Genomic DNA, 23,948 nt, shown 5'->3' with positions numbered 1-23,948 from the left:
TACTACCTCCACAAAGCAAGAGCTTTCCAAGAAACAATCAGAAAAATTTACTGTTATCCAGGGAAAACAGTCTTTGCTTCCCAGCTTTGAAAGTAATAAAAGTAAAGATTCCCCCCAGTCTTTGACAAATGCTTCTGTTCTTGCCCGACAGTAAAAGTATCGTTACACCCTCAGCTTGAAGTTTCTTACAGCTCATAATATATTTTATAATTGTTTATTCTCCAGAAACAGATAAAGGTTTTTTTTTTCCTTCTGCTAGTTTTCCCTAAGGCCTCTCCCTCCTGAGGACAGTCAGATCAAAGTGTTCAGTAGTTTGTCTTGCTGAAGTTGCAGGGCCTTTTTGCTATGCTGTCACCAGTGAGGGATGGGTCCCAGGGCTAAACAGACCCACAAGGACAGGTACTTAAAATGAAACAAAACACAAACCAAACCCCACAAGCAAGCAAAAAGACTTCCTTTTGATTTCAGATGCATGAGATAATTACTTGCTAAGGAAACAAAATAACATCATGGTTTAATGTGACTCTGATGCCCTCTTTCTTCAGTTTAGCATCCTGGAAGTTTAGAAGTTGAATCACTTTGTGGTAAGAATAAGCTGACGCGTGCTTTTCTTTAAAGAAAAAAATGTCAGTGTGGCATTTTTGAAGTCAGCTCTGCAAGTGGAGGTCATGCTTAAAGTCATTACCTGTAACTATCAAATATAAGAGCCTGAACACAAATAAAATCTGCATCTTTCTGCATACTTACCCATAAGTTTCTCTGCCAGCATGTTGAGCTGCTCAGAATTGAGTCCACGACCAACATATGATGAAAATTGCCAGCTCAGTACTTCTAAGAGCTGACTTAAAGTGGCAGCAGGGGGATTGTTGAAGAAAGACAAATTCTGCAACAGAATTAGTGCTTTGTTTAGACAGTTAGCAACCATGAACTACACTGCAGGCTGTAAAAGAAGGCTGCGAGTACTTGAGCAGAACCTGGAAGTGTTAAAAATTAGGTGCACAGCGGGGTTACACTGGGGCAAATATGTGCTGGCCCTCCCACCTGCAGCTACCCAGCACGGTCAGCTCGGGTGCCTGAGAAGAGTTGTAGGGGGAGACTCTTAGAGACGGTGAGAGTCCATGTGTGCATCTTTGATGATAAAATAGCTTGCTATGTTTCTGATACTATCATTTGTTAAGACAGTGGAAACATCCTTAAATCCTGTCCAATAAACGTAGATATTCTCACTATACGTTTGGTGCATGGAAATCTTAAACTGTTACATACTCATATCAGCGATATGTTGTTGAATTGTTTGGCTTATCTTAGTTTTTAATTGGGTTTCTGGACTGTACATGTAATGAACATACTGAAGACTCTGCAAAAATTCTTTGGGGTATCACAGAGTGATAATGAAGTCCCGGCTGCCAGTCAGCTGGCCTGCCATCATTCTTAGGCACACTCCATGGTAAACTGTCTTACCCTTTCTCTCCTCCGAACATCTCTGTGACTGCCACTAATCCTCAGCTGAAAGCCTGAGAGCTATTGACAGCACTGCGAATACAGTAACGGTGACTGAATCTAAAATATGTGCTGAGCCAGCTGGAGCCTGAGAAAGAATGATTTTGCTTTTGCTCACAGTTAGAGCCACTAGAAGGTGCTACTTAACACTTATAATCTTCTTCATAGAAAACACTAGCTCCTATAAAATGCGTGAGGGAAAGCAGCACAATAAGTACATTACAGACCCACCTATATGCCTACTTTGACAGTTCTGAATTGTACTAGTGAAATTATTTTGTACTATTTACAGTTTTGGTCAACCGTATCCAAAAAAGACAAATTCAGACTAGAAAAGTTGTGGAGAAGGGCTATCACCTTTTCTTCGTTAATACTACTACCTTAACCTACAAAAAGGAAGGCTAAGCGTGCATATGCTTTTAGAGCTAGGCAGGGAACAAAAGATAAAGTGAACAACATTAAAATATGATGTTGATAACAGTGTATGTGAAGAAAATAAGGTCAGTTTAAGAGAAAACCACAGCCTTTTTATAATGAACATATTTGGTAACCAAATGATAGAAATGTGAAAATGCAGAAAGTCAGAGGCTGCATACTGAAGACCTACCTGAGGATCATTGGTTGACAGATTGTACCAAATAATAGAAGCCCACGCGTTGGGTAGTTGGCTGACGTTAGAAATCATCACCACAGGCAAAGAGCTGGTCTGGTGGAAAGAATAAATGCGGTCTGTAAATGCTGCCAAGGAAAGTGTTAGTGCTGTGTTATCCTTTGGGTTTTTTTTAGCCCCCTCTTCCTTCCCAAAGCGTACGCTCCTGTCTAGAAGTTCTGGAAATCCTGTGTCTGCATATGGTTACTGCTGCAGGTAGCATCGAGGGTAGACACACCTGTGGTCTGGCCCAACACGGTGGTTGTTCTATAAGCTGCTGGAAAATGCCTTTTATTCTTGCCCCAGAAAATCTGGCTAGAATACTCACTTCCAAATTTATAGTCAATCCATACAGGCAGACCTGTGTTTCAAAGCTGATGGAGTGCAGTTCCTCGGTCACCATGTGAGGGCCCTGAGGGAATAAGCGGGTTATGAAACTGTGAATGCACAGTTGGTGTTTAACGGTTTTAGTGATCTGACTGCTGAGATCATACAACTTTGAAAGAAGACACATATCAAATTAATAAGTGGAATAGGAAAAGAAGGAAGTGAAGAAAATAATTTGTTAAACTCTGACATTAAAGTAGTCTAGAAGTCTGGTGATTTTTTTCTGATGAGTCTAAAAACCCCATTGCCATTGTTAAGGCAATACTTTTAAACTTTTGCTTTTATTTTTTTCTGAAATGGTGCTTCTAAACACAGATTTGCACACAAAAAGTTAACTGATTATTTTTTGTGTCTGATAAAGATTGTCTCCAACTTTTCTTTTTCTAAAATTTCTTTACTGATTGACAATTCCAATTTAAACAGAGATGTTAAACTTCAAGAAGAGACTAACTAGAAAGAAAACAAAAAGCCACAACTTTAATGACAAGTAGGCCCTTATCCAGGAACACAGGTTTGTTGTAAGTATACTTAGATGAAGTAAACTTGAAGGGCTAGAGTTGAACTACTATTTGAAGGAGTAGAGGCCTAAATCATTAATCCAAAGTAAATCTGGTATTAAAACTCCAAGCTTTTTTTGGGAGGGGGGAAAAAATAATCTATTTGTCATAGTAGATTGTTTGTAGTACAAGCATTTTGTTTTGATTACAAACCAGCATGGCTCTGTAAAGATCCAAATCTCTGCCCCATGAGAGACAGATCTTTCGAAATACATTCCATCCCCAGAAGTCAAAGTATAAAAATGTATTTGTCCTTCTGTTTTTGTGGTGGCTGTTGTTTTTTCCCCTCCCCATCACATATTTGTTTTGTTAGACTTTCTAAAAAGGAAACAAAATCAAAAATCTCAAATCAAAATACTTTCATTTACTGAAATACTCTGTTTTCAGTCAATGTAAAATAAAACCATTCCTTGGGAAAGTGCATTGTGGCCTTATCTTTCCCATGGAGCAACTCCTCCAGGACATGTACAGGCCACTGCAACAAAAGGTACTGTGTAAATGAGGAATTGAGACCACAGAAGATCCTCAGGCATCTGAATGATAAATCTGCCTTACAAAGGGAAAATCCGGCTTAGAGATGAAGGCTTTTACGTGAAATACTCATCCATCAAATGAGCTCAAATATTTTAATACAGGTAAAATCAATCCATCTCAACCTGTATTGCTGACACAAAGTTGGAGAGGGTTGGTGAAACTACCCTTCTCCCTCCTCTGTTATGATTTTGCAAAAACTTAAATTTTTTCATGGAAAAATTGTCTAGGCAAAAAGACATATCTATATGAAAGGACAAACCTCAAATACAGGGAACTTCCACTTTTTTTTTTATGAGGGAAGTCATACTGAATGACTACACTCTCAGCTTACTAAACATCCTATAACAAACCAAGTTTTTAAATTACTTTAGTTGCTGTTAATAAAAAAAAAAAAAAAAACAACACCCTTGTTCATGCTAATAATGGCTTCAGACTGTGATTTGACCAAGAAGCTCTTTGAGGAAATGAGTTAGCAGTGAACCATGTCACAGCTCAGCTGTCCTAATTCTCCACAGCCCTATGTTTTACATAGTTATACAGGCACAATGTGTGAAAGTGGGAGGAAAATGCTACCAGAAGTAGAGCACCAATATTTTCACACCTACGTTTTTGCATTTGCTTGTCTTAATGCAAATGACTTTGTAAGTAGCAAAGTCATTGGGAGGCTAGCCTTGAGTTTCAGTCTTGCTAATCAGGTTGTAAGTTACTCCACTCAGAAACACCCTGAAGTGTGCACAAGTATCTTCTGCTTTAGGTTTTTGGTTAAAATTCTCCATGCTGATCACACCTTTGCCCTTGTACTTAGAGACTACTTGTAATAACTTTTGTGCTTGAATAGCTACAACTATTTGAGCTGTGAGATGAGTGATTTTTATGTTTTTTTTTAAGTTTTTTTGAAACTTGCCAATACAGCTTTACCTCCAGCACTTCTACTGTGCAAAAAAAGATAACACTGGTGTGGAGATACCTTAAACCAGCCTAGGCTATTTCACTTCCTGAGTAGGTGGCATTCACAGAAGCATCTTATGACTTCAGTTACCTTGGGAGGCACTAACTGTTCTGGTAGTGTTGGCAGAGGCTGTATCATTGGCTGCAAACTCTTGCTTCAGTCAGATTTGTCTGCAGGTTTTTGCTGTTAAATAGCAATGCTAAATTTACAGTGATGGTCCGTGGCTGCCCTAGAGTTTGTGTGTACTCCTGCCTTTCCCCTCTCTGCTTTCTGCCTCCAGTTGCTGGATAAGAACATCCTGCCTCTTCCCGCGCCAGGGCAGCTCTCCTTCCCCGGCTGCCAGAGGTGCAGGAGGTGGATGAACGGAGGCAGTGGCTTTCTTGCCCGTGATTCTGGTGTTGTCTGTGACACCCGGGGTGCTCGGGGGAACTGTGGTTTGTAGGAAGCCATAGCTGAGAAGGCCGTAGGGTAGAGCTGTGCGGGTGGTGAGGGGCTGGGCAGGGGGAGAAGCACTGGTTGTCTGGATGTGGGGGGTGCCGGAGGGCAGCACAGGAATGGTAGGGGTGCCCTGAGACACCCCCGAAGGCAGGGGCGCTGTGTCCCGGGTGTGGGTTAGCACCAAAGGTGATACTTCTGATTTCTGTTCTCCGTGAAGCAGAAGCATATGGATTTTAAGCTCCTCTGCTAGGAAGCAAGCACATGCGATACCTTTTCACTGTACGTGCTAGGTGGTATGTGCATCTCTCTGCAGCCTGGGTACCACAAAGCGCCTGCTGGTTTGTGAGGGCTGACATGTCACAGAGCGATGTCACCACAAGAGGGGAACCTACGACCGGGCTCGGGAAACTAAGCATGCTTCGGTCCTGGTTGAGTCAAGCAAACTTCTTTGATGCAAATGTAATTATATCCTTACTTTAGCTGTGAACTTGGACAACAGAATATACATTTAAAGAACTGTTCCTATAGGAACAAAAAAGTCAAAAAGCTTATTTTCTCAAAATGTAAATGACAAAATAGGTGGTTTTAAAGAGGAATGCATACATTCAGATTATTGCTTCCTACCTTCTATTGTAACTTTTTTAATATATAAATTTAAGGCATGTAATTAAAATTTCTATAAGTAGTTCTGCAAAGTTCTCATTATAACTTATACTATCATATGATAATTGGGTCCTATGCTTATTATAAGAATAATATACATTTCAAAATCCAACATCATATGGTTGCTCTTTGATTTAAATAAAATCCAATCTGAAATACCTGTGAGAGATATCAAAACTAACATGTAAAATAAATGCACAAACCTCATTTCCTTTGCTTCCAGCACTTGACTTCATTTCTTTGGGTTGCTGTATAAAGCAAAACAATATTTATGTGCCAAAGAAACCATAGACAGAAGTACATATAAAGGACGTCATTTGTAATCATGGTGTTCTTAGTATAATAATGTTTTGTTTACGATACACAGATATGCTGTAATGAAGGCTCTGACACTATGCCTTGCAAAGTCTATTCAGTTAATAGTCTCTTGATATTTTTAATTAATTTTTTAAGAAACTAAGTTAAGGTAACAAAGCGTTAATTAGGGTGCTTGCAACACGTATAACAACACATATAATATAAAAGAGCACTGAAGACTGTCAATCTCTATCTCCTTTTGCAAAACTATGCTGATACATTGCATCTGTGGTTAAGGCAAAAAGAGATACCATAGGTGAGCGAGTCTAGTCAGAAAGTGTGACTCATCGGGATATTAGAGAAGCTACAGAAGCAGTGCTATTACAGAAGCAGTACTATAGTCTCTCAAAAGACAGTTATTGAAGGAATTAATTTTCACCAGATCTAAAGCATTCAATTATATAGTTCCTCTGGACAATGGTGGTGTAGGTTTTTTTGTGTGTGTGGGGGGGTTGTTTGTTTGCTTCACTGGTTTTTGGCTTTTTTGGTTTGTTGCGGTTGTTTTGTTTGTTTTTTAAAACAAAGCACAGTTTCTGAGAAGCTGTGTAATTCAGCATGACTAGTCTTTTCCTTTTCTGGCATTAATTAGGATTTGCCTTGTCATTTCTGTCTTATTATATGGAATGAATAAAGTACAAAATGGGATAAAGAGGTTGCAGGAGTAAACTTTTTGTATAAAGAAGATGAGTATAGACTTGACAGTAATACAATTCTCCCTGCATAGTTTTTAAAAAAACTTTTATTTCTTTCCCAGAGGTACATGACAGGAAAAAAAGCTGCCAGACTTACCAAATGTCGAAATTCCACTGACAGGCTTCCATTTGCGGATTCATCCATGTTCATTGCTTTCACGTGTGTTCCACACAGAACAAATCTACGATTACTATGGAGGACATTACACTTATATACTCAAACAATATTGTATTGGATGATTTGAGAAATATGATATTTTATTTTCTTACCTTACAGTTGAAACATTCCTAAAATAGAAGAGGGGTGGGGGGAGGAGACAGATTGTGAATCAGTAAATGTGTAAGCCAAAATTTGTACTGAGAAATGTATCTTGAGACTAGATTTTGCCGTGTCAAAGTTACCAATACCACTGAAGTTTTTAAACTAAAGAACTGAAACTTGTCCTGTGCAGTTAGACTTTTACATCTGGCCAGATGCAAGTAGTATATATTTTCTAGCTTTTTTCCCCATCATTGGAATGACACGTGGCTATTCCAAGCTGCAGTACTGATTGCCTGCCTGTGTTCAGGGACATGTGCGCAGCAGAAAAACAGACATCACACAGCTTTTGAGAGAAGCAGTCCTGGCTTCTCTCCTGCTCCTTCCTCACCAGGTGTTTTCCTTCCTTCCTTCTGGGCCAACATCCATGTCCATGAGGCCAAGGTGTGTTTCAGAGGCGTGCAGAAGCACAACAGCCACAAGAAGGGAGGTGGCTGGTACCTGTGGCTGGGGATGGTGGGCGGTGAGGACTTAGATCACGTTTGCTGATTTTGAAAAGTCTTCTGCCCCATGTTTTAACAGGCTAGGGTGCCCTGAGCTATCAGCCACCAAGCCTGCTCTACAGTACTGGGTATTGCTCAAAATAATACAGCCTGCTGAGAGAAGATGCATCAACTCAAATAGAAATGCTCCGGGCAGTATTAACACTGTTTTCACAAATAAAGTATAGACAGGCTCTGAGATGCTTTTTGCTCAGGAAATTATAATCAGCCAAAGAAGCTGGGGTTCCTGTTCATTTGGGACCACTGTAAGAAATAATGGGAACACAAAGGAGAACCAAACACCTTAGAAAGGAGGAGTTCATGTATCAGTCTTAATTTCAGGCAGGGGGTAAAACTCTGTGAGGTGCCATAGACACTAATTACAGCACTAGCTTTTCAAGTACAAACTGCTTGCAGCAGCTGCATTAAAGGTACTGGGCCTATTAACAGAAGCAGAGAAAAGTGGTATTTCAAAGCTAACTATCCCATAAATAAAATACAGTTTGATTTAAAGTTTTTGTGTGATGCTACTGATTCATTCTGATGAATTTTATCTAAGTCTTGAAACAAATCTTAAACAGACTTCTTGCCTCCAATTTGAAAATTTCAGTTAGACAGAGCAGCCTTTAAAAAAAAAAAAAAAGACAAATCTCCCACATTAAAAAAATAAAAGTATTACCCTGATGTTTTAACCGTTTTTTGTTTTCTCTTCCTTTTTAGAGCAACTTCTAAATCAGATAGGGTAGCAACTGAAAAACCTGTGTTGTCTCTGTAAAGTGAATATCTTCACTTTAAAGTTTCTTACTTGTCAATAGTGGCTTTCACTCTGATCTGGTAGTTCAGCTCTGGCAATTTAATTAACAACCTTCAAAACAGAAAATGTAAAAGTGAATATTAACAATGAATTTCTCACCAGAAAAATATTAGAGTAGCTCCACACTGAAGTATCTGCAGTTACTATAATATGAAAACAGATTAGGCATCTAGGATTATATAATGATTTACAGGATTGTATACTCAGGAAGAGGAGCTGGGCTGTTCCAGTGGCAGGTGTTCTACCCTCCCAGAAAGTATGTGGAAAAGTTAGTATGTGTTTGAGGGAGTGGATAGAGACACAACAAAGAGGTAATAATTTAAGAGATGGATTTGTATAATTTGTGGCTGCTCCATAACTGTGTGTGTATTTCATGTACCCCTTCCACATCCCCCCCAGCTCTCCATGCATTCTTATTGCTGAGAGGTGGAAATGAGGTAAGAGCTGTGCTCCAATCTTCATTCTTTTCACAAAGTTGGGCAAAGAGCTAGTGGGAGAGAAATAACTTGTCATTGATTCACCAGAGCTCCCCAAAATGCAGAAGTATCTCTTTCCTACATGCAGCAGTGGCTCTGAGTATTCTGATGTTGGCCTGTATGATGTCGATCATTATTTACTCAGTTTGCAAAGTCATAAAAACAAGAATTCAATGTGTACAAAACCCTGAAGGTACTGACTTTTTGCCACAGTCTGCCTTTCTTCCTCACATGGATTTACTCTTTATTGCCACGTACTATGAGTGACAGATTCTGTGGCTTTTATCCACATTCCAGAAAATCTCTCTGGAGTCAAAAGGATCTCTAGGACAAGTTGTTCTGCTTTGCTTTCTAGATTCTCCTAGGATAAAATGCAGTATGCAAATGAAGGAGTTTATATCAGATTTCCTTTCCTTACCTTAATTTAACAGTGAACTGTATTAATGTTTTAAGAACCATTGGCCTCTGGGGATGTGTTGGCATGCAGGGCTGCCTCTCAACCACAAATGAACTGTGTGAAAAGAAGTGAAAGAAATAGATTGTTTGGAATGTGCATAAACAAACAGCTGTATTAAGTGAAAAAAAAAAAAAAAAAAAAAGTGCTGGTATCTCTTAGAGACTTATTTCTCCACAGATGCAGAAGTAGAAGGTATGTATTCCAACTCTGTTCTCAAAATGATCCAGTGGTCTTACAGTTGAATTGTTCACATAAGACACAGATATTTGGAATACATTAAAAATCAAAACAAAACAAATTCCATAGTCCCCAAATACCAGGCTAATAAAAGTCTGGAAGACCAAAACTTTTATTGGAACCATAAAACAGAGTATGAAAATACACTGAGCCTGGCTCCAATGAAATTAAACAATCATTTAATCTTTCTTCATTTTTATACATAAAAAAAAAAACAACAAACGATTGACCATGTTTTGCTTTCAGATAATGACTTGTGGTATATCTCTACTATAGCCAGTACAAAAGGCAAGAGGAATGATGATAATATTTTATCTATTAATAGAAGGGTGAATGGAGGGGGAGGAAAGAATGTCTTTGTGGGGAAAAAGAAAGACAAGGAACAAATTAGCACCTGCCACTTAAAAAAACAAAACAAAACAAAACAAAACAAAACCAAACAAAAAACCCACCCAACAACAAGAAGAAAAAAATACCTGCCACAACTTTTCTCAGCAGTATGTACATAACTCCTATTGAAATAAATGAATTTTTTGTGTTCACCTAGAGTCAGAACTCGATCACAAACCCTTAACAGCTATCCATGAGAAGCTGCCCGGTGCCTTCAGCCTCTCAGAGTTTTGATGACAGCTGTACATACTTTTTATATTGGAAATTCAGTCTTTAAGATCCATAGAGAGGCAGACTTTTTTCATTTTTTTGTTTCTTCTTAACAATACAGTCTCATTGATGCCAATAAACTTGTGTTAGTTCGGTAAAGTTATGTACACTGACAATGGCTTACGCACTTCCGGAAAAGATTGTAGAGCAGAAAGTTGACTTTTTCCAGCAGCTGAGGTCTTTGCACTGGGATAGGGTCTCCATCGTAAGTCAGTCTGGTCAACAGTTCATCCAGTTTTTCTAGTTGCCTTCTAACTTGAAAGAGACTCTCTGCCAACAGTGTGAAACTACAGCAAGACAAAAGATTAGCTTTCAACCTTTCATGTAAACCATTTCTTAGAACATAGTGGCTACCAAAGTCCTTGCTTAGGGGAATCAGAATCGGTATTGATTGGTACTTTCTAGTTTTATCCAAACTCATGTCCATCCATCTATTGTATATGGGAATATACAAATACATCAGGCAAATTACTTTGTTTTTAAAGATTTGCACAACAGGCCTCATTAATAGCAATGAAATTCTGTCTGTGATAATTTGGAAGAAAGAGATACATGTTCCTGATGTTTTACCTGCAGGGCACTTGTGCCAATTTTAATTCTTTCCTACAGTTCAGTAGTTTTGTAAAGTATACTCTTTAAAAGGCTAATATTTATATAAAATGAGCAAGTTACCAAGACTGAGGAAGTATAAAAGCAATAAGGAAAATCAAATCCAAACAGACTTACTAACAGTTTAATAGGGCATGTGTGTATAAAATCATACTTTTTAAGGTATTTTTAACGTCCTAACTGGAAAAAAAAAATACTTCAGTGGGGAAAAAAAAAAAAAAAAACAACAAAACCCACAACCCACAAGAAAAGGGCAAAAAAATACTTTTTTCTTCAAACCTAAAAATGTACTTGGTGGTTTTCCTTCATTTTTTTCTTCCTACTTCACCTTTTCCAGCATAGAAGTTTGATGGGAGACAAATGACCAGGACATTGACATTTTCTGGCTGCATTATCTTCTAAAATAATGTTATTTTATTTTTATTTGCAATCGCCTTTAGAGTTGCCACCACGGAGACTACTGACATTCAATTCCTGCATAGTTTGAAGTCTGGAGGAGCGATGTACCTAGTGAGTCAAAGCATAAAGTGTCTACCCAGCTCCTGCCTAGACAAAACTCCCACTGTCCTCAGTGACAAACTCAGTCAGCACAGTTCTTACTCAAGCAAAACTCCCAAGAGGGTATGTATCATGTATCTGGAACAACTGTCAAACCAAAAAATGAGCAACTGCCACGGCTCAGGCTCAGCAGTTCGCTGTAATGTTATTAATTCTGAATCGTAGATGTTGTCCACCAAAACAAATTGTGTAGTTTTAGTTATTTACTTGCTTAGCTGGTAATGAATTTGCTGCTGTTGCAAGGTAGCAAGACAAATAATCTAAAAGAATGATCATTTCACGTGCAGCAGACTTCCTGTGGTTTTCAGTGGAACCAGAAGCTCAAGGCAAGTTTACCAGTTCTGGAGCTGATCAAGCCCACCGTGGAGAGGACCCCCAATACAGGCAATCTGCTGCCGTCTCTTCCAGTCCAGCAGCTCTTCAGTCAGCATGTTGCTCATAAGCATATCAATTTCATGAATCACACGCCCTATTTTACTGAGTACTTCCTGTAAAATAGGAAAGCTGTCACAAACTGACCACAGGGAAAAACCACAAAATTCAGCAATTATCATAAAATGCTGATTACATTTTTTTTTCCAATTATTTTGAAAGTAACTGTATTTAGTCCCTACTACTTCAGTCTCTTTAACTCAGAGGTGAGTGGATTCATCACTCATTGTACTTGAAATTAATCCTGAATCTCTGTGAAATCTTCCTTGGTAAAACTTTTTGGGGAGGGGAGGGGGGGAGGGAAGATTGTTGCACTGTTTGTGGGCATAACACCTCCAACAAGTTGACACTTACAAGCGCTGTCAAGGTCAAAAAGTTCTCCTTTTGTTTTGCATCGTATTGACTGCATTGTTTTTTTGCTTGCTTGTTTTTAACCATAAAAAGTACATGGACTAAAGCAAATTACCTAAATGTACTGTTTTCTGTGCCAGTGAAGAAGTGTTCAGGGGAATATTTGTCATATTTGCAAGTCTTGGTTGCTGAACAGAGCAAGGTACCATTGGTGGGTGTGGGGGTTTTGTTTGTTTGTTTTATTTTCTTTGCAGTCATTAGATTACATTTACATTGGATACTTTTAAAACCTACAGACTGACAGCTAAGTTACCCATTTAGCACAGTAGCAAGAAGTCCTGTGAAGTGATGCCCTGGCCTGCCTTCTAAGATGTGCAGAACCATAGCCTTGATTGAGCCATTACTTAATTGCCAGTTTCTTAACTGCTCCTCAAAATCACCCATACCCACCCAAACCTTTTGTGGATTTTTTAACTCCTACGTTATTTGCCTGTTCTTCTGAGAGGAGAATTTTAGGAAGCACACGTATGCATTTGAGTATTAGGTGTGGGAATGGGGGGAGAAAGCAAACAAACCACAAACGATGGAACGTGTCACTAACCTTTCTCTTGTAGTCTAAAGTATTGAGCATTGCCTGCAACGCCAACATTTCCTGTTTAATGAGGGCGCTGTTTTTGTCGCTCTGCTCTGCAGGGGATGAAAAAGATCAGTATAAATGCGGGTGCATGTGCATGTTTATAAGGGGGGGGAGGGGAAAAAAACATGACCAGACTGCAGCGTGAACTAGTGAAAAAATAAACTGCAGACATCAATAGATTATGTAATAGTACATTTCATCTGAATGGATTAACTTTCGTACCAGTTTAAGATAAGGTTTTATGACTCCACTTTTTAGATGTCTGTGTGGAACAGGAAAATGTAGAAAACATACAGATGATACCTAGACATCTATAAATTTCTTATTTATATTCATACCCGTGTATTATGTACATCTGGTTTGCATCAATGATTGATCTGTACACTACTGAAATATGCTTGTGGTGTCAGCAGTTAGACTAAAGCTCTCTGGACTCAATGGGAATTAAATGTCTGGCTGAGAAAATGGAGGTTAGGCATTTGAAACAGGAGTTCACTGCTGTGGGGATTTCAGCAGCCAGAAGTACTGATCACTGGGTGTTTCCCCCTCTTCATAAATTTTTTCCTTCTCTGGATCATGCATTAGTTTCAGGCTTTCCTAAGCTTGCCCCATGCTCTTGTATATGCAGCTCTTCCCCTACCGCCACCTTCCCCCCACCTTTTGCTCTTCTTGCATCTCTCATGCTACCTTCAAAAAAGAAATTGGTGCCAACTATGTCTCTGCTAAGCTCTAGATTGACATCTTCCCATTATGTGAGAGTAGATGTTTCAATAGAGGCAGACAAGTAACTGATTGTCAGCTTGGCCACAGCAATTGCTCACACAGATGGTAAGGTACTGCAAGCTGTCTGTGCTGGTGGAGAGCATTTGTTGACACAGTGAAATTTTAAGCCCTGAAAGTCATTTATGTAAGCATGTTTTATTTTGCAAGTGGGGCAGGCCTCAATCATCTGCATGGTCAATGATTATGATTGGCCTGATGACTAACAACTCGTTAAACCATGGCAACTTGATCTCTTCCAATTGCCTGGCCATATCCGGCTTTAAACGTATGGGGTTGACATGTTTAAGAACTTGGGCATTTCAAGCCCAATATCTTTGCATGTTCAAACAGAGATAATGTGAAGATATCTGAGCAGACACAAGTGGGCCACAGTTTCTTTTCTGAAAGAAATCATGCAAGGACTGCTGCCATGTGCAGATCTCAACCATCATAGGCTGGTCAAACATGCATTCAGAGTGCTTACCAGCTGGCTATCACCACTGTGGTCAAAAAAGAACAGAAAGCCAAGTTAGAAGCTAAAAAGTCAGTTTTGCACAACTCTACTCTGGGAAATAAGAGGCTCTTCCACATCCTGACAAGGAAGAGCCATGTCAAAGGTGAGGAAATTGAAAAATAGGTTCTTTGCATTAAGAAAATTACTGGTTTTCATGTCATTATGCAGCTTATCTATGGAAAATAACTACCTGCTCAACAAGGTCTTCTTTGCCCTCTTAACCCCAAAAGAGTGATTATGTTCCAAGACTATATATAAATCATAAATCCAATTTCATGTTTACATATATTATCTGGGTAGTGCACAAAACCTCCCCGATATTGGGGTCTAGCTGTGGAATCAACCATTTTCTCATGAGAATCTAAAAATTATTATAAAAAATTATTATAAAAAACTCTTACCTAAGCTTTGTATTGTTTTATACCTGAAGTCAAATTCCTCTTGCAGGTCTTCCAAGTATTTGACATCTTGGTCAGTCATCTTTCCCAGGGAAAAGAAAGTAAAATTATTTGGGTGTTCACAGTGATAGAAAAAGGAGTTTGTTTTGTAATGGACAAATGCATAATGTAGTTTCTTCCTTCACTACCATTTGAAAATCTCTAAGCAGTTCTGGGAACTTCGGTTTACTATCTTGTAAACTTTAAAAAAGATGATTGAATTATAAACATACATTTATAGCTACAGACTTATTTTGCTTGTTCAGAAAGCCAACTACTATCCTTTCCCCCACAGTCCAACAGTAGTTGGTACAGTTTCTGTATCAACCACTTCTGTTTACTAGTTCAGTGGCATAGTGGAAAGTAAGAATGATTAAATTTAGCCTGAGCTATATTGAAATTATTATGCCAATAATGTAACTCTTTTCTTGGAACTTCAAAACAGGGCAAACGGATAATTTTACATTGACTTCAGTGGAAACTGGAATGGGGTGTGCAAAGGCAAGAAAGGTGGAGCCAGAGACAGGTGTAGTGCACAGAGACTTTTAGAGAATTACTTAAGAATTTGGGTAAAGAAATGAAATGTTTTTTCTGCTTTGGATTTTTGAAAGGGTTTGTTTTCCTGTGTACTGTAAAAAGTTTAGAAAGTGTTTTCTAGTAATCAAACTGATAATTCAAAAAAAGATACATCAAAAGAAGGAAAATGAAACTGCAGGAAATTATGTGTTTTACTTCGAAGGTTTGTTTCTGTGCTGTTTATAGGAAGCCTTGATTCTGCCAACAACTCATAAACAATCCTTTTTAATTGCCCAAGATGTGCATGCTAAGTGTCTGTGAAAATACAAAATCTCACTTGCTAAATCAGGACACATAGACTTAACCATTTTGGCTTCCTCCTTATTTTGGAGTCTAAACTTTTGAATTATATGTGTAAGGTATGAAATTACATACACAAGGAGCTGGCTGATTTCTGCATTTAACTTAATTACCTACTAAAAAAACCCTTGTATCTAGAAATCTTTCTCATTTTCACTGGTCCTTTGAGGATGGCTGCGCTTCCCCACACAGGCAGAGGAGCGGCACGGAGGTTGCTGTGTTGCAGCTTTGTCTACTTTTGCTCTGAAACTCATAACTTCACATGTAGATAGAGATCTAGTAAGACATTCTTCTAAGGCTGGCTTTATCTTTTTAAGGGTTTCATCTGTCTAACCCTTCTTCCCCATGTAGGGAGACACTGATGAGAGAATGCTACCAGGACCTCTTTCCAGTATACCAGAAGTGTTGCTCTTGAATGATGTATGGACAAAGCTTCTACACTGAGACTGCTACAAAGCTGAAAGTGGGGCTGGGATAGCAAAAAGGTTGTAGGTAATTGGAATCCTTGTCCTGCCTCAGACTGAACAGGCAGGTATTCTCTGACTGAGCTCTCAAGGTCTCTACGGGACATAGCTACAGGTTTGGCTCTGCCCTGCAATGGTATGGGAATTGTTACCATCAGTTCTTAATGTTCTTCTCCCCTCATCTCTCCAAAACGTGTAATTATGTCATGTAGCCTTCAGCTCTGCAAAGATCTTGGTGACTCAGAGGTCACAAAGGCTAGCTACTGCTGACCCAACTGAAAGAGGTCAAGTTGCAGAAACACATTTACTAGACCTCACATCTTTTTAGAAGGCAGTAGGTATGTTCTTACTGCACTCAGTGGTCTGGCTGCAACTCGCATAGGGGTGAGCGTAATGGCTTTACAATAGGTAGCTCTTACACTGAATCCAGAGCCACTGTACAAACCTGAGGACCCAGGTATGTCCTGAGTAGTTCGTCTGGGCTGAGGTCTTTGGAAAAATGGAAAATGGTTGGTGCAGCTTGTTAGCAGAAGTATTTGTGCTACCTAGCTTTAAAGATAGTTCAGGTATGCGTGTATGAAAATCGTGGCTGCATAAACATCAAACAGGGCAAAAAAAATACCTGAGCGCTGTTCTTGATGGCTGAAACTTTGTGCTCTACATTTCTTTGTCGTTCTGAAACCACTGAGTTTTGCAGAGACTTTTCCAGTGGCCCCTGGAACAGATGATGGGTGGATGAGTAAAAGTAATGAGTGGTAGTAACTGTATTGCAAGTTCTGTCATAGAGAGGGAATTCAGAAGCTGGCCTTCAACCAGCTGGAGGCTGGTGTAAACAGACAAATCTGTTTAGTTCCACAGATTTGAAAAATATGCTGCTTTAACTTTGAAATCCAAAAGGCGAAAGGGTGTGAGTATGCCAAAAACATTAAACCTCTAGTAAATTAAAGAAACTGAAATATAGGTTATTAGATTTCTGAAAAAGACCCATGTCACAATACTTGTATAAAAATATGCATTACCACCACAGGTGATTCAAGAGATCACATTTGACTTAAAAATTCTGTCTGGGTTTTAACCATATAACAATTTCCCCAAAATAGGTTTCATATGTAATTTTAAAATTTCTTTCTTCAAATAACATAGAAACAATCAATGCCTTTGCAACATATCAGATGGAATGTCTTTTACATTGCATAATTAATATGAATTAATGCATTGCATAATTTAAAATACACACATCTGTTTTGCAAAGAATAATCTCTGTAAAGCCCTTCCCAGATTAAAGTCTTTGAAGATTAGCTGTGACATAGAAGTCACTTGTAGCAATGTTTGCAGCAGTAGAGCCACTACAGAAGTACAAACACGAGTTTAAAGGGCAGTGTTTGGCAACCCCTAGTGCACACAAATCACTCTAGCAGAATGAGAGGACAGCATTTGGTTCTAAAAGCATGTGAGCACATTAACATGGAACTGGTTAATGAAATGTAATTCATTACCTGCACAGGCATGCTGGCTGCAGCCAATATTCTTCTTTCTTCTCTTAAACAGTTTGAGATGATCACTGCTATATGCATGGGATTACCCTGATATTTTCCCTGCAAACACAAGTAAATACAGCTTTTAAAAATTCAGAATTCAGGGTGTCCCTCTGGAAATCACAAACAGTGTTCTTCAGTGTCTATGAGCTACAGCTTGGTGTGGGTGGAAAACACTCCCCTACTGTTCTCAACCTCTGTTAGTGCTGGTTCAGCCTTGCAGTGCAGCATCAGTTAGTGCCATTGTCGTAAAATATTCTTAACAATGTTCTACAGAGATTATAACAATACAACTCTGAGATGTACATCATTTGAAGATCAAATTGCTCCACTGCTAACACAGCTGTTTGGAAAGGGCTTTCCTGTCAGCCTATTTTGAGCATGGTTTTATAATGTCTACCATTTTCAATAGGATGTTGCTGTTAGCCTGTAGCACTTCTGCCAACAAAAAATTGTAAGCATGTCAATACAGTAATGATGCAAGCAGAAAAGCTTCCTCATCATAAAACGGAAGACAATTTTAATGTCGATGAACAATTTTTCTCCTCCAATAAATAGTGTGCTTAAGATGAGGAAAGAAGCAACTCTTGTCCCAAGCCAAAGAACCAAAAATATCTATATTTTTATACCACCATAAATAAGATGCAGAAGTGCAGATGCATCACTGAGGACTGGGCACAATTTGAGCTAATATTGGTTTGTGCTGTATTTATCAAATTGGAATGATTGAGGACTCTCAAGCAGCTTATTTAGAGTGATGTATTTGTTTAGTGTTTCTCAATATTCTTCATGCCTTTTATTCAGTATTCACATATCATTCATTCAGATGCCCTTTATTCAGTGGTCATACAGTTTTCAGCCATTCATTCGAATTAATCCAGTTAATTTATTTTTCTGTATCATTTCCAGTTCTGGACTTATTCTATTTTCCCCTCTTTCTGATTATTTTTTATTCTCATCATATTTTGCTGCCACTTAGAACTTACTTTATTCTTTCTTTCTCTGTGGCACAATAAGTTCTATACGTGGTTAAATTGATGCTGTATTTTCCTCTAATATCTCATACCAGTTGTTATATTAGAAACAAGGGTGTGAACTCATCTGATAGAAAAGTGAACACAGTGCTTCTATATGCCAACTAGTACTACAACAGCGAACAGAGATTTCTAACACTTTTTACTAGACAGACAAAACCAAATCATTTCCTGGATGCTTTTGCATGAAATCTAGGTAATCTGAAAGAATTTTTCATAATGTGTTTTGACTTCAATTACAAGGTAAAGAAATATTATATTAAAAAAGGTAATTTTAACATGGAGACTTGGTTAGGGCTGTTTGGTATTAAATACCATGCTGTTGGTTGTACTGTGGTTCCAGGTAGAGACTAAGGTGAAAGATACAGGGCTCTTAAAACTAAATCACTGATGTACAACATGTTCTCTTCTAAAGAAGCTTTGACTGCCATGGTGTTGTTAGTAAGGAAGCCTAAGCTTTCAGATATTTCCAGGGTTTCTGAGGTCTTCTCAGGACAAATAAAGTATGTGCCCCACAGTGCAACCAGTGCACACCCAAAGTAGTCCCAGTGCTGTGCCTCCTTTGATCTCTTTAAAAGCAGTTTGGGGTGGTGCTTTACCCCAGAAATCACCTGCTTCAATTACCCTGAGGAATGGGACTAGACTGTGATTTTAAGAGTTTATCTGGAAAAAAGAAGTGGTGAGTAATACTACCCCTGAATACACTGTGCCTCAGATGAAACACAGAGCACTCCCTCCCTGCCTGCTCCTTGCTGGGTAGTGAGGGGGGATTTAGCGCTAAGGAAACGCTGCTGATTTCCATGTCAGACAACAATGCCAAAGATCTGCCATTACTTGTTTCTCCCTGACAGTTTCTTGGCTCTAAGGGTAGTAACTGTCTTCTCACTGCGCGCTTCCTTCAGCACAACCGAACCTCAGGTGCAGGAATATATGCGTAGTCCCCTTTATTGAGCGTATTCCCCAGATGTCTCTGCACAGTGTCAGGATGTGACTTTGAGAGGGGAACACGGGGATGTGAGAAATGGCTATGAACTTCCTGAAGAAGATGAAGAGTGGAGTGGAGTCTCATATGGAAGTGAGGCAAAGGTAGGGTCTGACAGCAACTGCTGGAGCAAATTAATGGCTGCAAAGAATGATTGTGCTCCTGGCTGTGTGGTGCCAGCCCAGTGCCTGTCTGAGCCAAGCCAGATTGCTAACTGGGGTGGAAACCACTCACGCTTTTTTTGCTTAATGTGTTTTCTGCTCCTCGGCGGGCTGAAACTGCTCAGCAAAGGATGAGGTTTTTGTTAAGGACTAACGCACGTGCAGTCAGGAGAGGTTGGCTGAGAAAGGGGAGAACAGGCCTGCCTTATTTCAGCTGGAGTCAGCTGTATCGCTAAGCCTGTCTCATCTATCTGCACCTTGATTAGAGATAAAAAAAAGTCCTGTTTTTAATAAGGCTTGGGATGAAAGCTGTGGTGAGAAGTGTTAATTTCTGCTTGTGGCTTTTTTTTTGCTGGTAAAACAGGGTCCCGTCTTCCCCATAGATGGCTAGTATATGAGCACCACACCACATGTTGGTATCTGCAGACTGTCTGAAGCTACAAAGCTTGAGGAGCGTTTAGTCCCAGTTTACTACAGCCCAACAGAAGCCAGGCACTCTAAAGGTTGATGGCTGCCTTTTGTCTTTTCCCTGTGACAGAAAGGAATCAAACAAAAGCTATTTAACAGACTCAAGAATAAATAAAATCCTCTCTTGGAGCTGGAAAATACACTTATGTAGTAGAGGCACTTCAAAAAAATCTTCTGATAGTGGGATGTTTTAAAATCCCCCACAAAAAATGCCAGGTATTAGGGACTTTCCTAGCATTTCTAGATACTATTCATATGCAAAACTCAGAAAAAAACCCACCTTATTCTCTTTCTTTGTTTCATTAAGAGAAAACCATCTGAATCAAGAGATGAAGTGGAAATTCAATTTTTTTTTTTTTTTTTCCCTTTTTCTCCTTCTCTAACTCATAAAGCTCTAGTAATAAGCTGCACCCGTAGTGGCTCCATAGTTGTGCCTGTCTGGTGCTTTTTCAACTCGAACCAGCCTGAGCAGACGCCAAGCGGGTCGACAGAGAACTGCCGCCTGCCCCCCTGGAGCAGCAGCCCCTCAGACAAAGCCTGGAATAACGGTGGCTCTGCAGTTCCAAGGCTTGCAGTCAAAGGTCAGGAATGGGCCTCGCCTTCCCCACAGACAGATGCTCCGAAGGCCGGGCAGCCGGCACGGAGCTGAGCTGTGGGCATCCCCTCCTTTCCGTCTCGAGCCCGCTCTCCTGGAACGGCTGTGTTTGTACAATATGTACTATACTGATAGCCAGTAATCTAGCAGATGGATTGCAACTCAACAGTAGTGAATTTATAAATAATAAGTTGTAACATTAAATATCTCAATAATCGTAACTTATTAAATAACAGTAATTACTAAAAGTCACAATAACCAATGGGTTTGACTCCATCAGAATAATAACACTGAATTTTTTCTCCCCATACTTCTCAGAGGTAATTACACTTCAGAACGCGCCACTCAGTATTTCCCTATTATCCATCTACTGCCAACTCTTGTTGTTCTGCGCTTCTATTTTGCCTTTGGTTGATGGCAGAATTTGCTCAGTATGACCTTGGCCTCTGAATAACTAACTGAAAATTATTTCCTATCACTCAAAGAGTAGTAAAAGTTGGAAAACAAATGAAATTTAACCAAAAAAAAGCTTGAGATGAGGGGATCCTAACTTAATGTGACATAAGCATTGGCAGCTGGGAAAGGAGGAAGGGTGTGGATTCTGTAGTTATGCAAATTGTATTATTTAGATACTTATAGACAAAACTATAATTGTCTTTTGATAAATACCAACAAAGATAAATTGAGGATTCACTTTTCATCTGATGTTTCAAATTGAAATACTCGTCTTATCTGCTAATATTACTGTAATTCTGTTGTTAGGAATTTTCTTTCTCCTCTCTTCCGTTTTGATGAGGCCTTCCATATCGTGATTTACAACAAATGATCTTCCTTGGACTGGCTTCTCAATAATCACCAACATGATGCTAAATTTAAATCAACAGGGGAAATTAAACTTTCATTTTGAACAGGTAAAAATTTTCTCTGAATGCTGATGACATTTTCTAAGGAGAAAACCTTCCTACTACTGCCCAGGATGCACTCTCTCTACTTCAGAGACATCTGTTGTGATAGTGTCTTACTAGATCATGAAGAAAAACAAAGAGGCATTTCTGCAAAAAGGATTTATACATTATAGTGTGCAGAGTTTAGACCCTTTAGCCAGATTTTGAAACAGCTTGAACTATTTGGGGTGTGTGAAGATGCATGAAACAGTGTCTGGGGAAATGCAAGATTTGATTCTGTACGTTGTAACATCACAGAGAAACTCTAAAATACATATTATGACACTTTAAAATATGTGTGCTTTTAAAAAGGACACCAAACAACTATCAGATTTAGTATCTGAAATTTACTGCTTTTCCTGAGGTGAATGAAAAAAATCTAGACTGGGAGATTCATTCCCTTACTCTTCTCTTTTTTTTCCCATTTTTAAAAATTTTCCAAAATTTAGCTTATTTTCCTGTGGGCAGCTCCATTACAAAGTGAATCACTCCCAACCACAGTAATATTGGCCAACTTTCTTTTCATGTGTCAAAGGTCTCTATATACTGCATACATCTATAAATTAATTTTACACATATGCTAATAGAGTGTCCTGGCAGTTTTCAGTGATTAGAGAATTAGGTATTAATGACTGTTGGTCTCTGCTTGTAATATAGAAGGATATGCTGTGCAACCTTTAGAAAATCAGTTAGGGATTTACCTGGTTATCTCCTGGTTTTCAAGGTGACCTAAAAAGGACTTGAGTAGGTTTTGGTGCTTTCTAATTCTGAAAAAGCGCTTCAGAATTTGGTTGGGTTTTTTCCCTGCTTTTCTCTCTCTCTTTTTTTTTTTTTTTTTAACTATCAGCTGTATTTTTTCTTGTTTCTGCTAGAAAAACCCTGCTTGATCCTTTTAATTGTACACAATAAGAGCTTTACTTGGAGGCATTGAACCATTACCTAGTATGACTGTTGATGTATTTGTTGAAGTTGAATGAATATTTAAAGAAGTTGATGGAAAGGAGGTGGAACACAGAGAGATTGAAAACAGGATTAAGCAAAGCAAAAGTCAAGCAAAATTACATTTCCTTCCTTGTTGCTCGCTTGTGATATGCTTATTTTACTAAGTCGGATACTCAGCATCTTTCTAGATAAGCAGATATCGCATCTTTCATGTAATTAAAAAACAGGGAGAAAAACCCCTTTGTCTATCATTTTATTTTTGAAAGAAAAAAACCTTTCGTATAGTTGTGTATCTCAAAGAAATGTGTGGGTGGGAAAGCATAACCATGCACACTTATTTCCCATTTTCACCTTCAAATATGACAAACAATATTTTGCCTTGATTTGTTTCCTACCTTTGTTTATGCATCCAGGCAGCAAGTCTAACGGAGACAGTACTAGAATACAAAGAAAGAGTCTGTCCTTGTGTTACCCTGATATAGGTAAAGTGCTGGGGAGATTTTTGAAAGCCTGAATTCAAACAGGCAGTATTCTTATTAAAAAACATTTTTCGAATAGAAAGATGGCTTTCTTTTATCTAGGTCTTTAAGAGGAAGTACCTGTGACACTATCTATTTAGACTGCTCTTGTTAGACTTTATTTTTAGATTTCCCTTTCCCCTCACAAAATGCATCAGAGAACTTAAAGGCAACCTCATTGTTTTGGACAACTCCTATGATGTGTGGGAAGTCCTAATACATAGGTCTGTTGTGTTATAGTTCTGCTTTTATTGTATCGGATAATGCCTAACTTCCAAAAGATTGTACTTTTTTTTTTTTTTTTTTTTTTTTTAGGGCACATACAACCAAATTGCAATAGGCAAAGCTGTAAACGCACAGTGAATGAGCTGTGAAGACAGAAATCTTTTTTTCCATCCCCCAGCTTGCCCCTAAATTCCACTGCTGAGTCCCTCCCATCAGACACTAAAACCAGTCAAGGAACGGCAGATTTCAAAGCAGGTATGGTGAAATACAGCTACAGAAAATATATGTCTGTAGGTCTTATCATCAGACAGTAGAGCTGTTCTGCCAGGGGGGATGAATAATGTAGCAACGCTTCTTATTTAAATGAGATTTATTTCAGAATAAATAGGAGTACTGTGTTCCCTATGAAAAAGGGTAAAACAGCAGAGGAGCGAGAGGACTGATTCCCCCCTCACCCCCCCATATTCTGGACACAAAGACCTGAGTATTATTAACTAATCTCTCAGGCAGATGTTTGACTGCAACTGGGCCCTTAATACTGCAGAATGAACAAAGCCCTAAACAGATTGATTAGGTTTTTTTGCTTGTATTTTTACTTCTGTTTGTAAGTTAACTCTTACTCATTCTATAAAACCAAACTGAAATGTTTATAAACTCAGAGTTGTGTTCTTTAAATAATAACTAGGAACTCGAAAATATTTCTAATAAGTAACCCTTTTTTGATCTTGTATCA

The 23,948-nt window shown here is 38.8% G+C and overlaps 1 protein-coding gene across 1 annotated transcript in view; it reads right to left on the bottom strand.

The window, feature by feature from the left end:
- The window catches only part of STAT4 (signal transducer and activator of transcription 4), a 43,207-nt gene that overhangs the window by 8,216 nt on the left and 11,043 nt on the right, over positions 1-23,948 (bottom strand). The window contains exons 4-17 of the mRNA XM_042808559.1: positions 17,308-17,406; positions 16,434-16,526; positions 14,436-14,514; positions 12,723-12,808; positions 11,675-11,826; positions 10,300-10,458; positions 9,236-9,328; positions 8,333-8,392; positions 6,997-7,014; positions 6,824-6,917; positions 5,881-5,925; positions 2,478-2,561; positions 2,108-2,206; positions 748-883 (exon numbers count right to left, since the gene is read on the bottom strand). Coding sequence (XP_042664493.1) covers positions 748-883; positions 2,108-2,206; positions 2,478-2,561; positions 5,881-5,925; positions 6,824-6,917; positions 6,997-7,014; positions 8,333-8,392; positions 9,236-9,328; positions 10,300-10,458; positions 11,675-11,826; positions 12,723-12,808; positions 14,436-14,514; positions 16,434-16,526; positions 17,308-17,406 — 1,297 coding nt within the window. The remainder of the gene's footprint in view (positions 1-747; positions 884-2,107; positions 2,207-2,477; positions 2,562-5,880; positions 5,926-6,823; positions 6,918-6,996; positions 7,015-8,332; positions 8,393-9,235; positions 9,329-10,299; positions 10,459-11,674; positions 11,827-12,722; positions 12,809-14,435; positions 14,515-16,433; positions 16,527-17,307; positions 17,407-23,948) is intronic.

This window comes from Tyto alba, unplaced genomic scaffold (genome assembly GCF_018691265.1).
Source record: "Tyto alba isolate M040663 unplaced genomic scaffold, T.alba_DEE_v4.0 Super-Scaffold_7, whole genome shotgun sequence".
Taxonomy (NCBI): domain Eukaryota; kingdom Metazoa; phylum Chordata; class Aves; order Strigiformes; family Tytonidae; genus Tyto; species Tyto alba.
The sequence above is the reverse complement of the archived record's forward strand: the minus strand, read 5'-3'. Positions and strand labels throughout refer to the sequence as shown.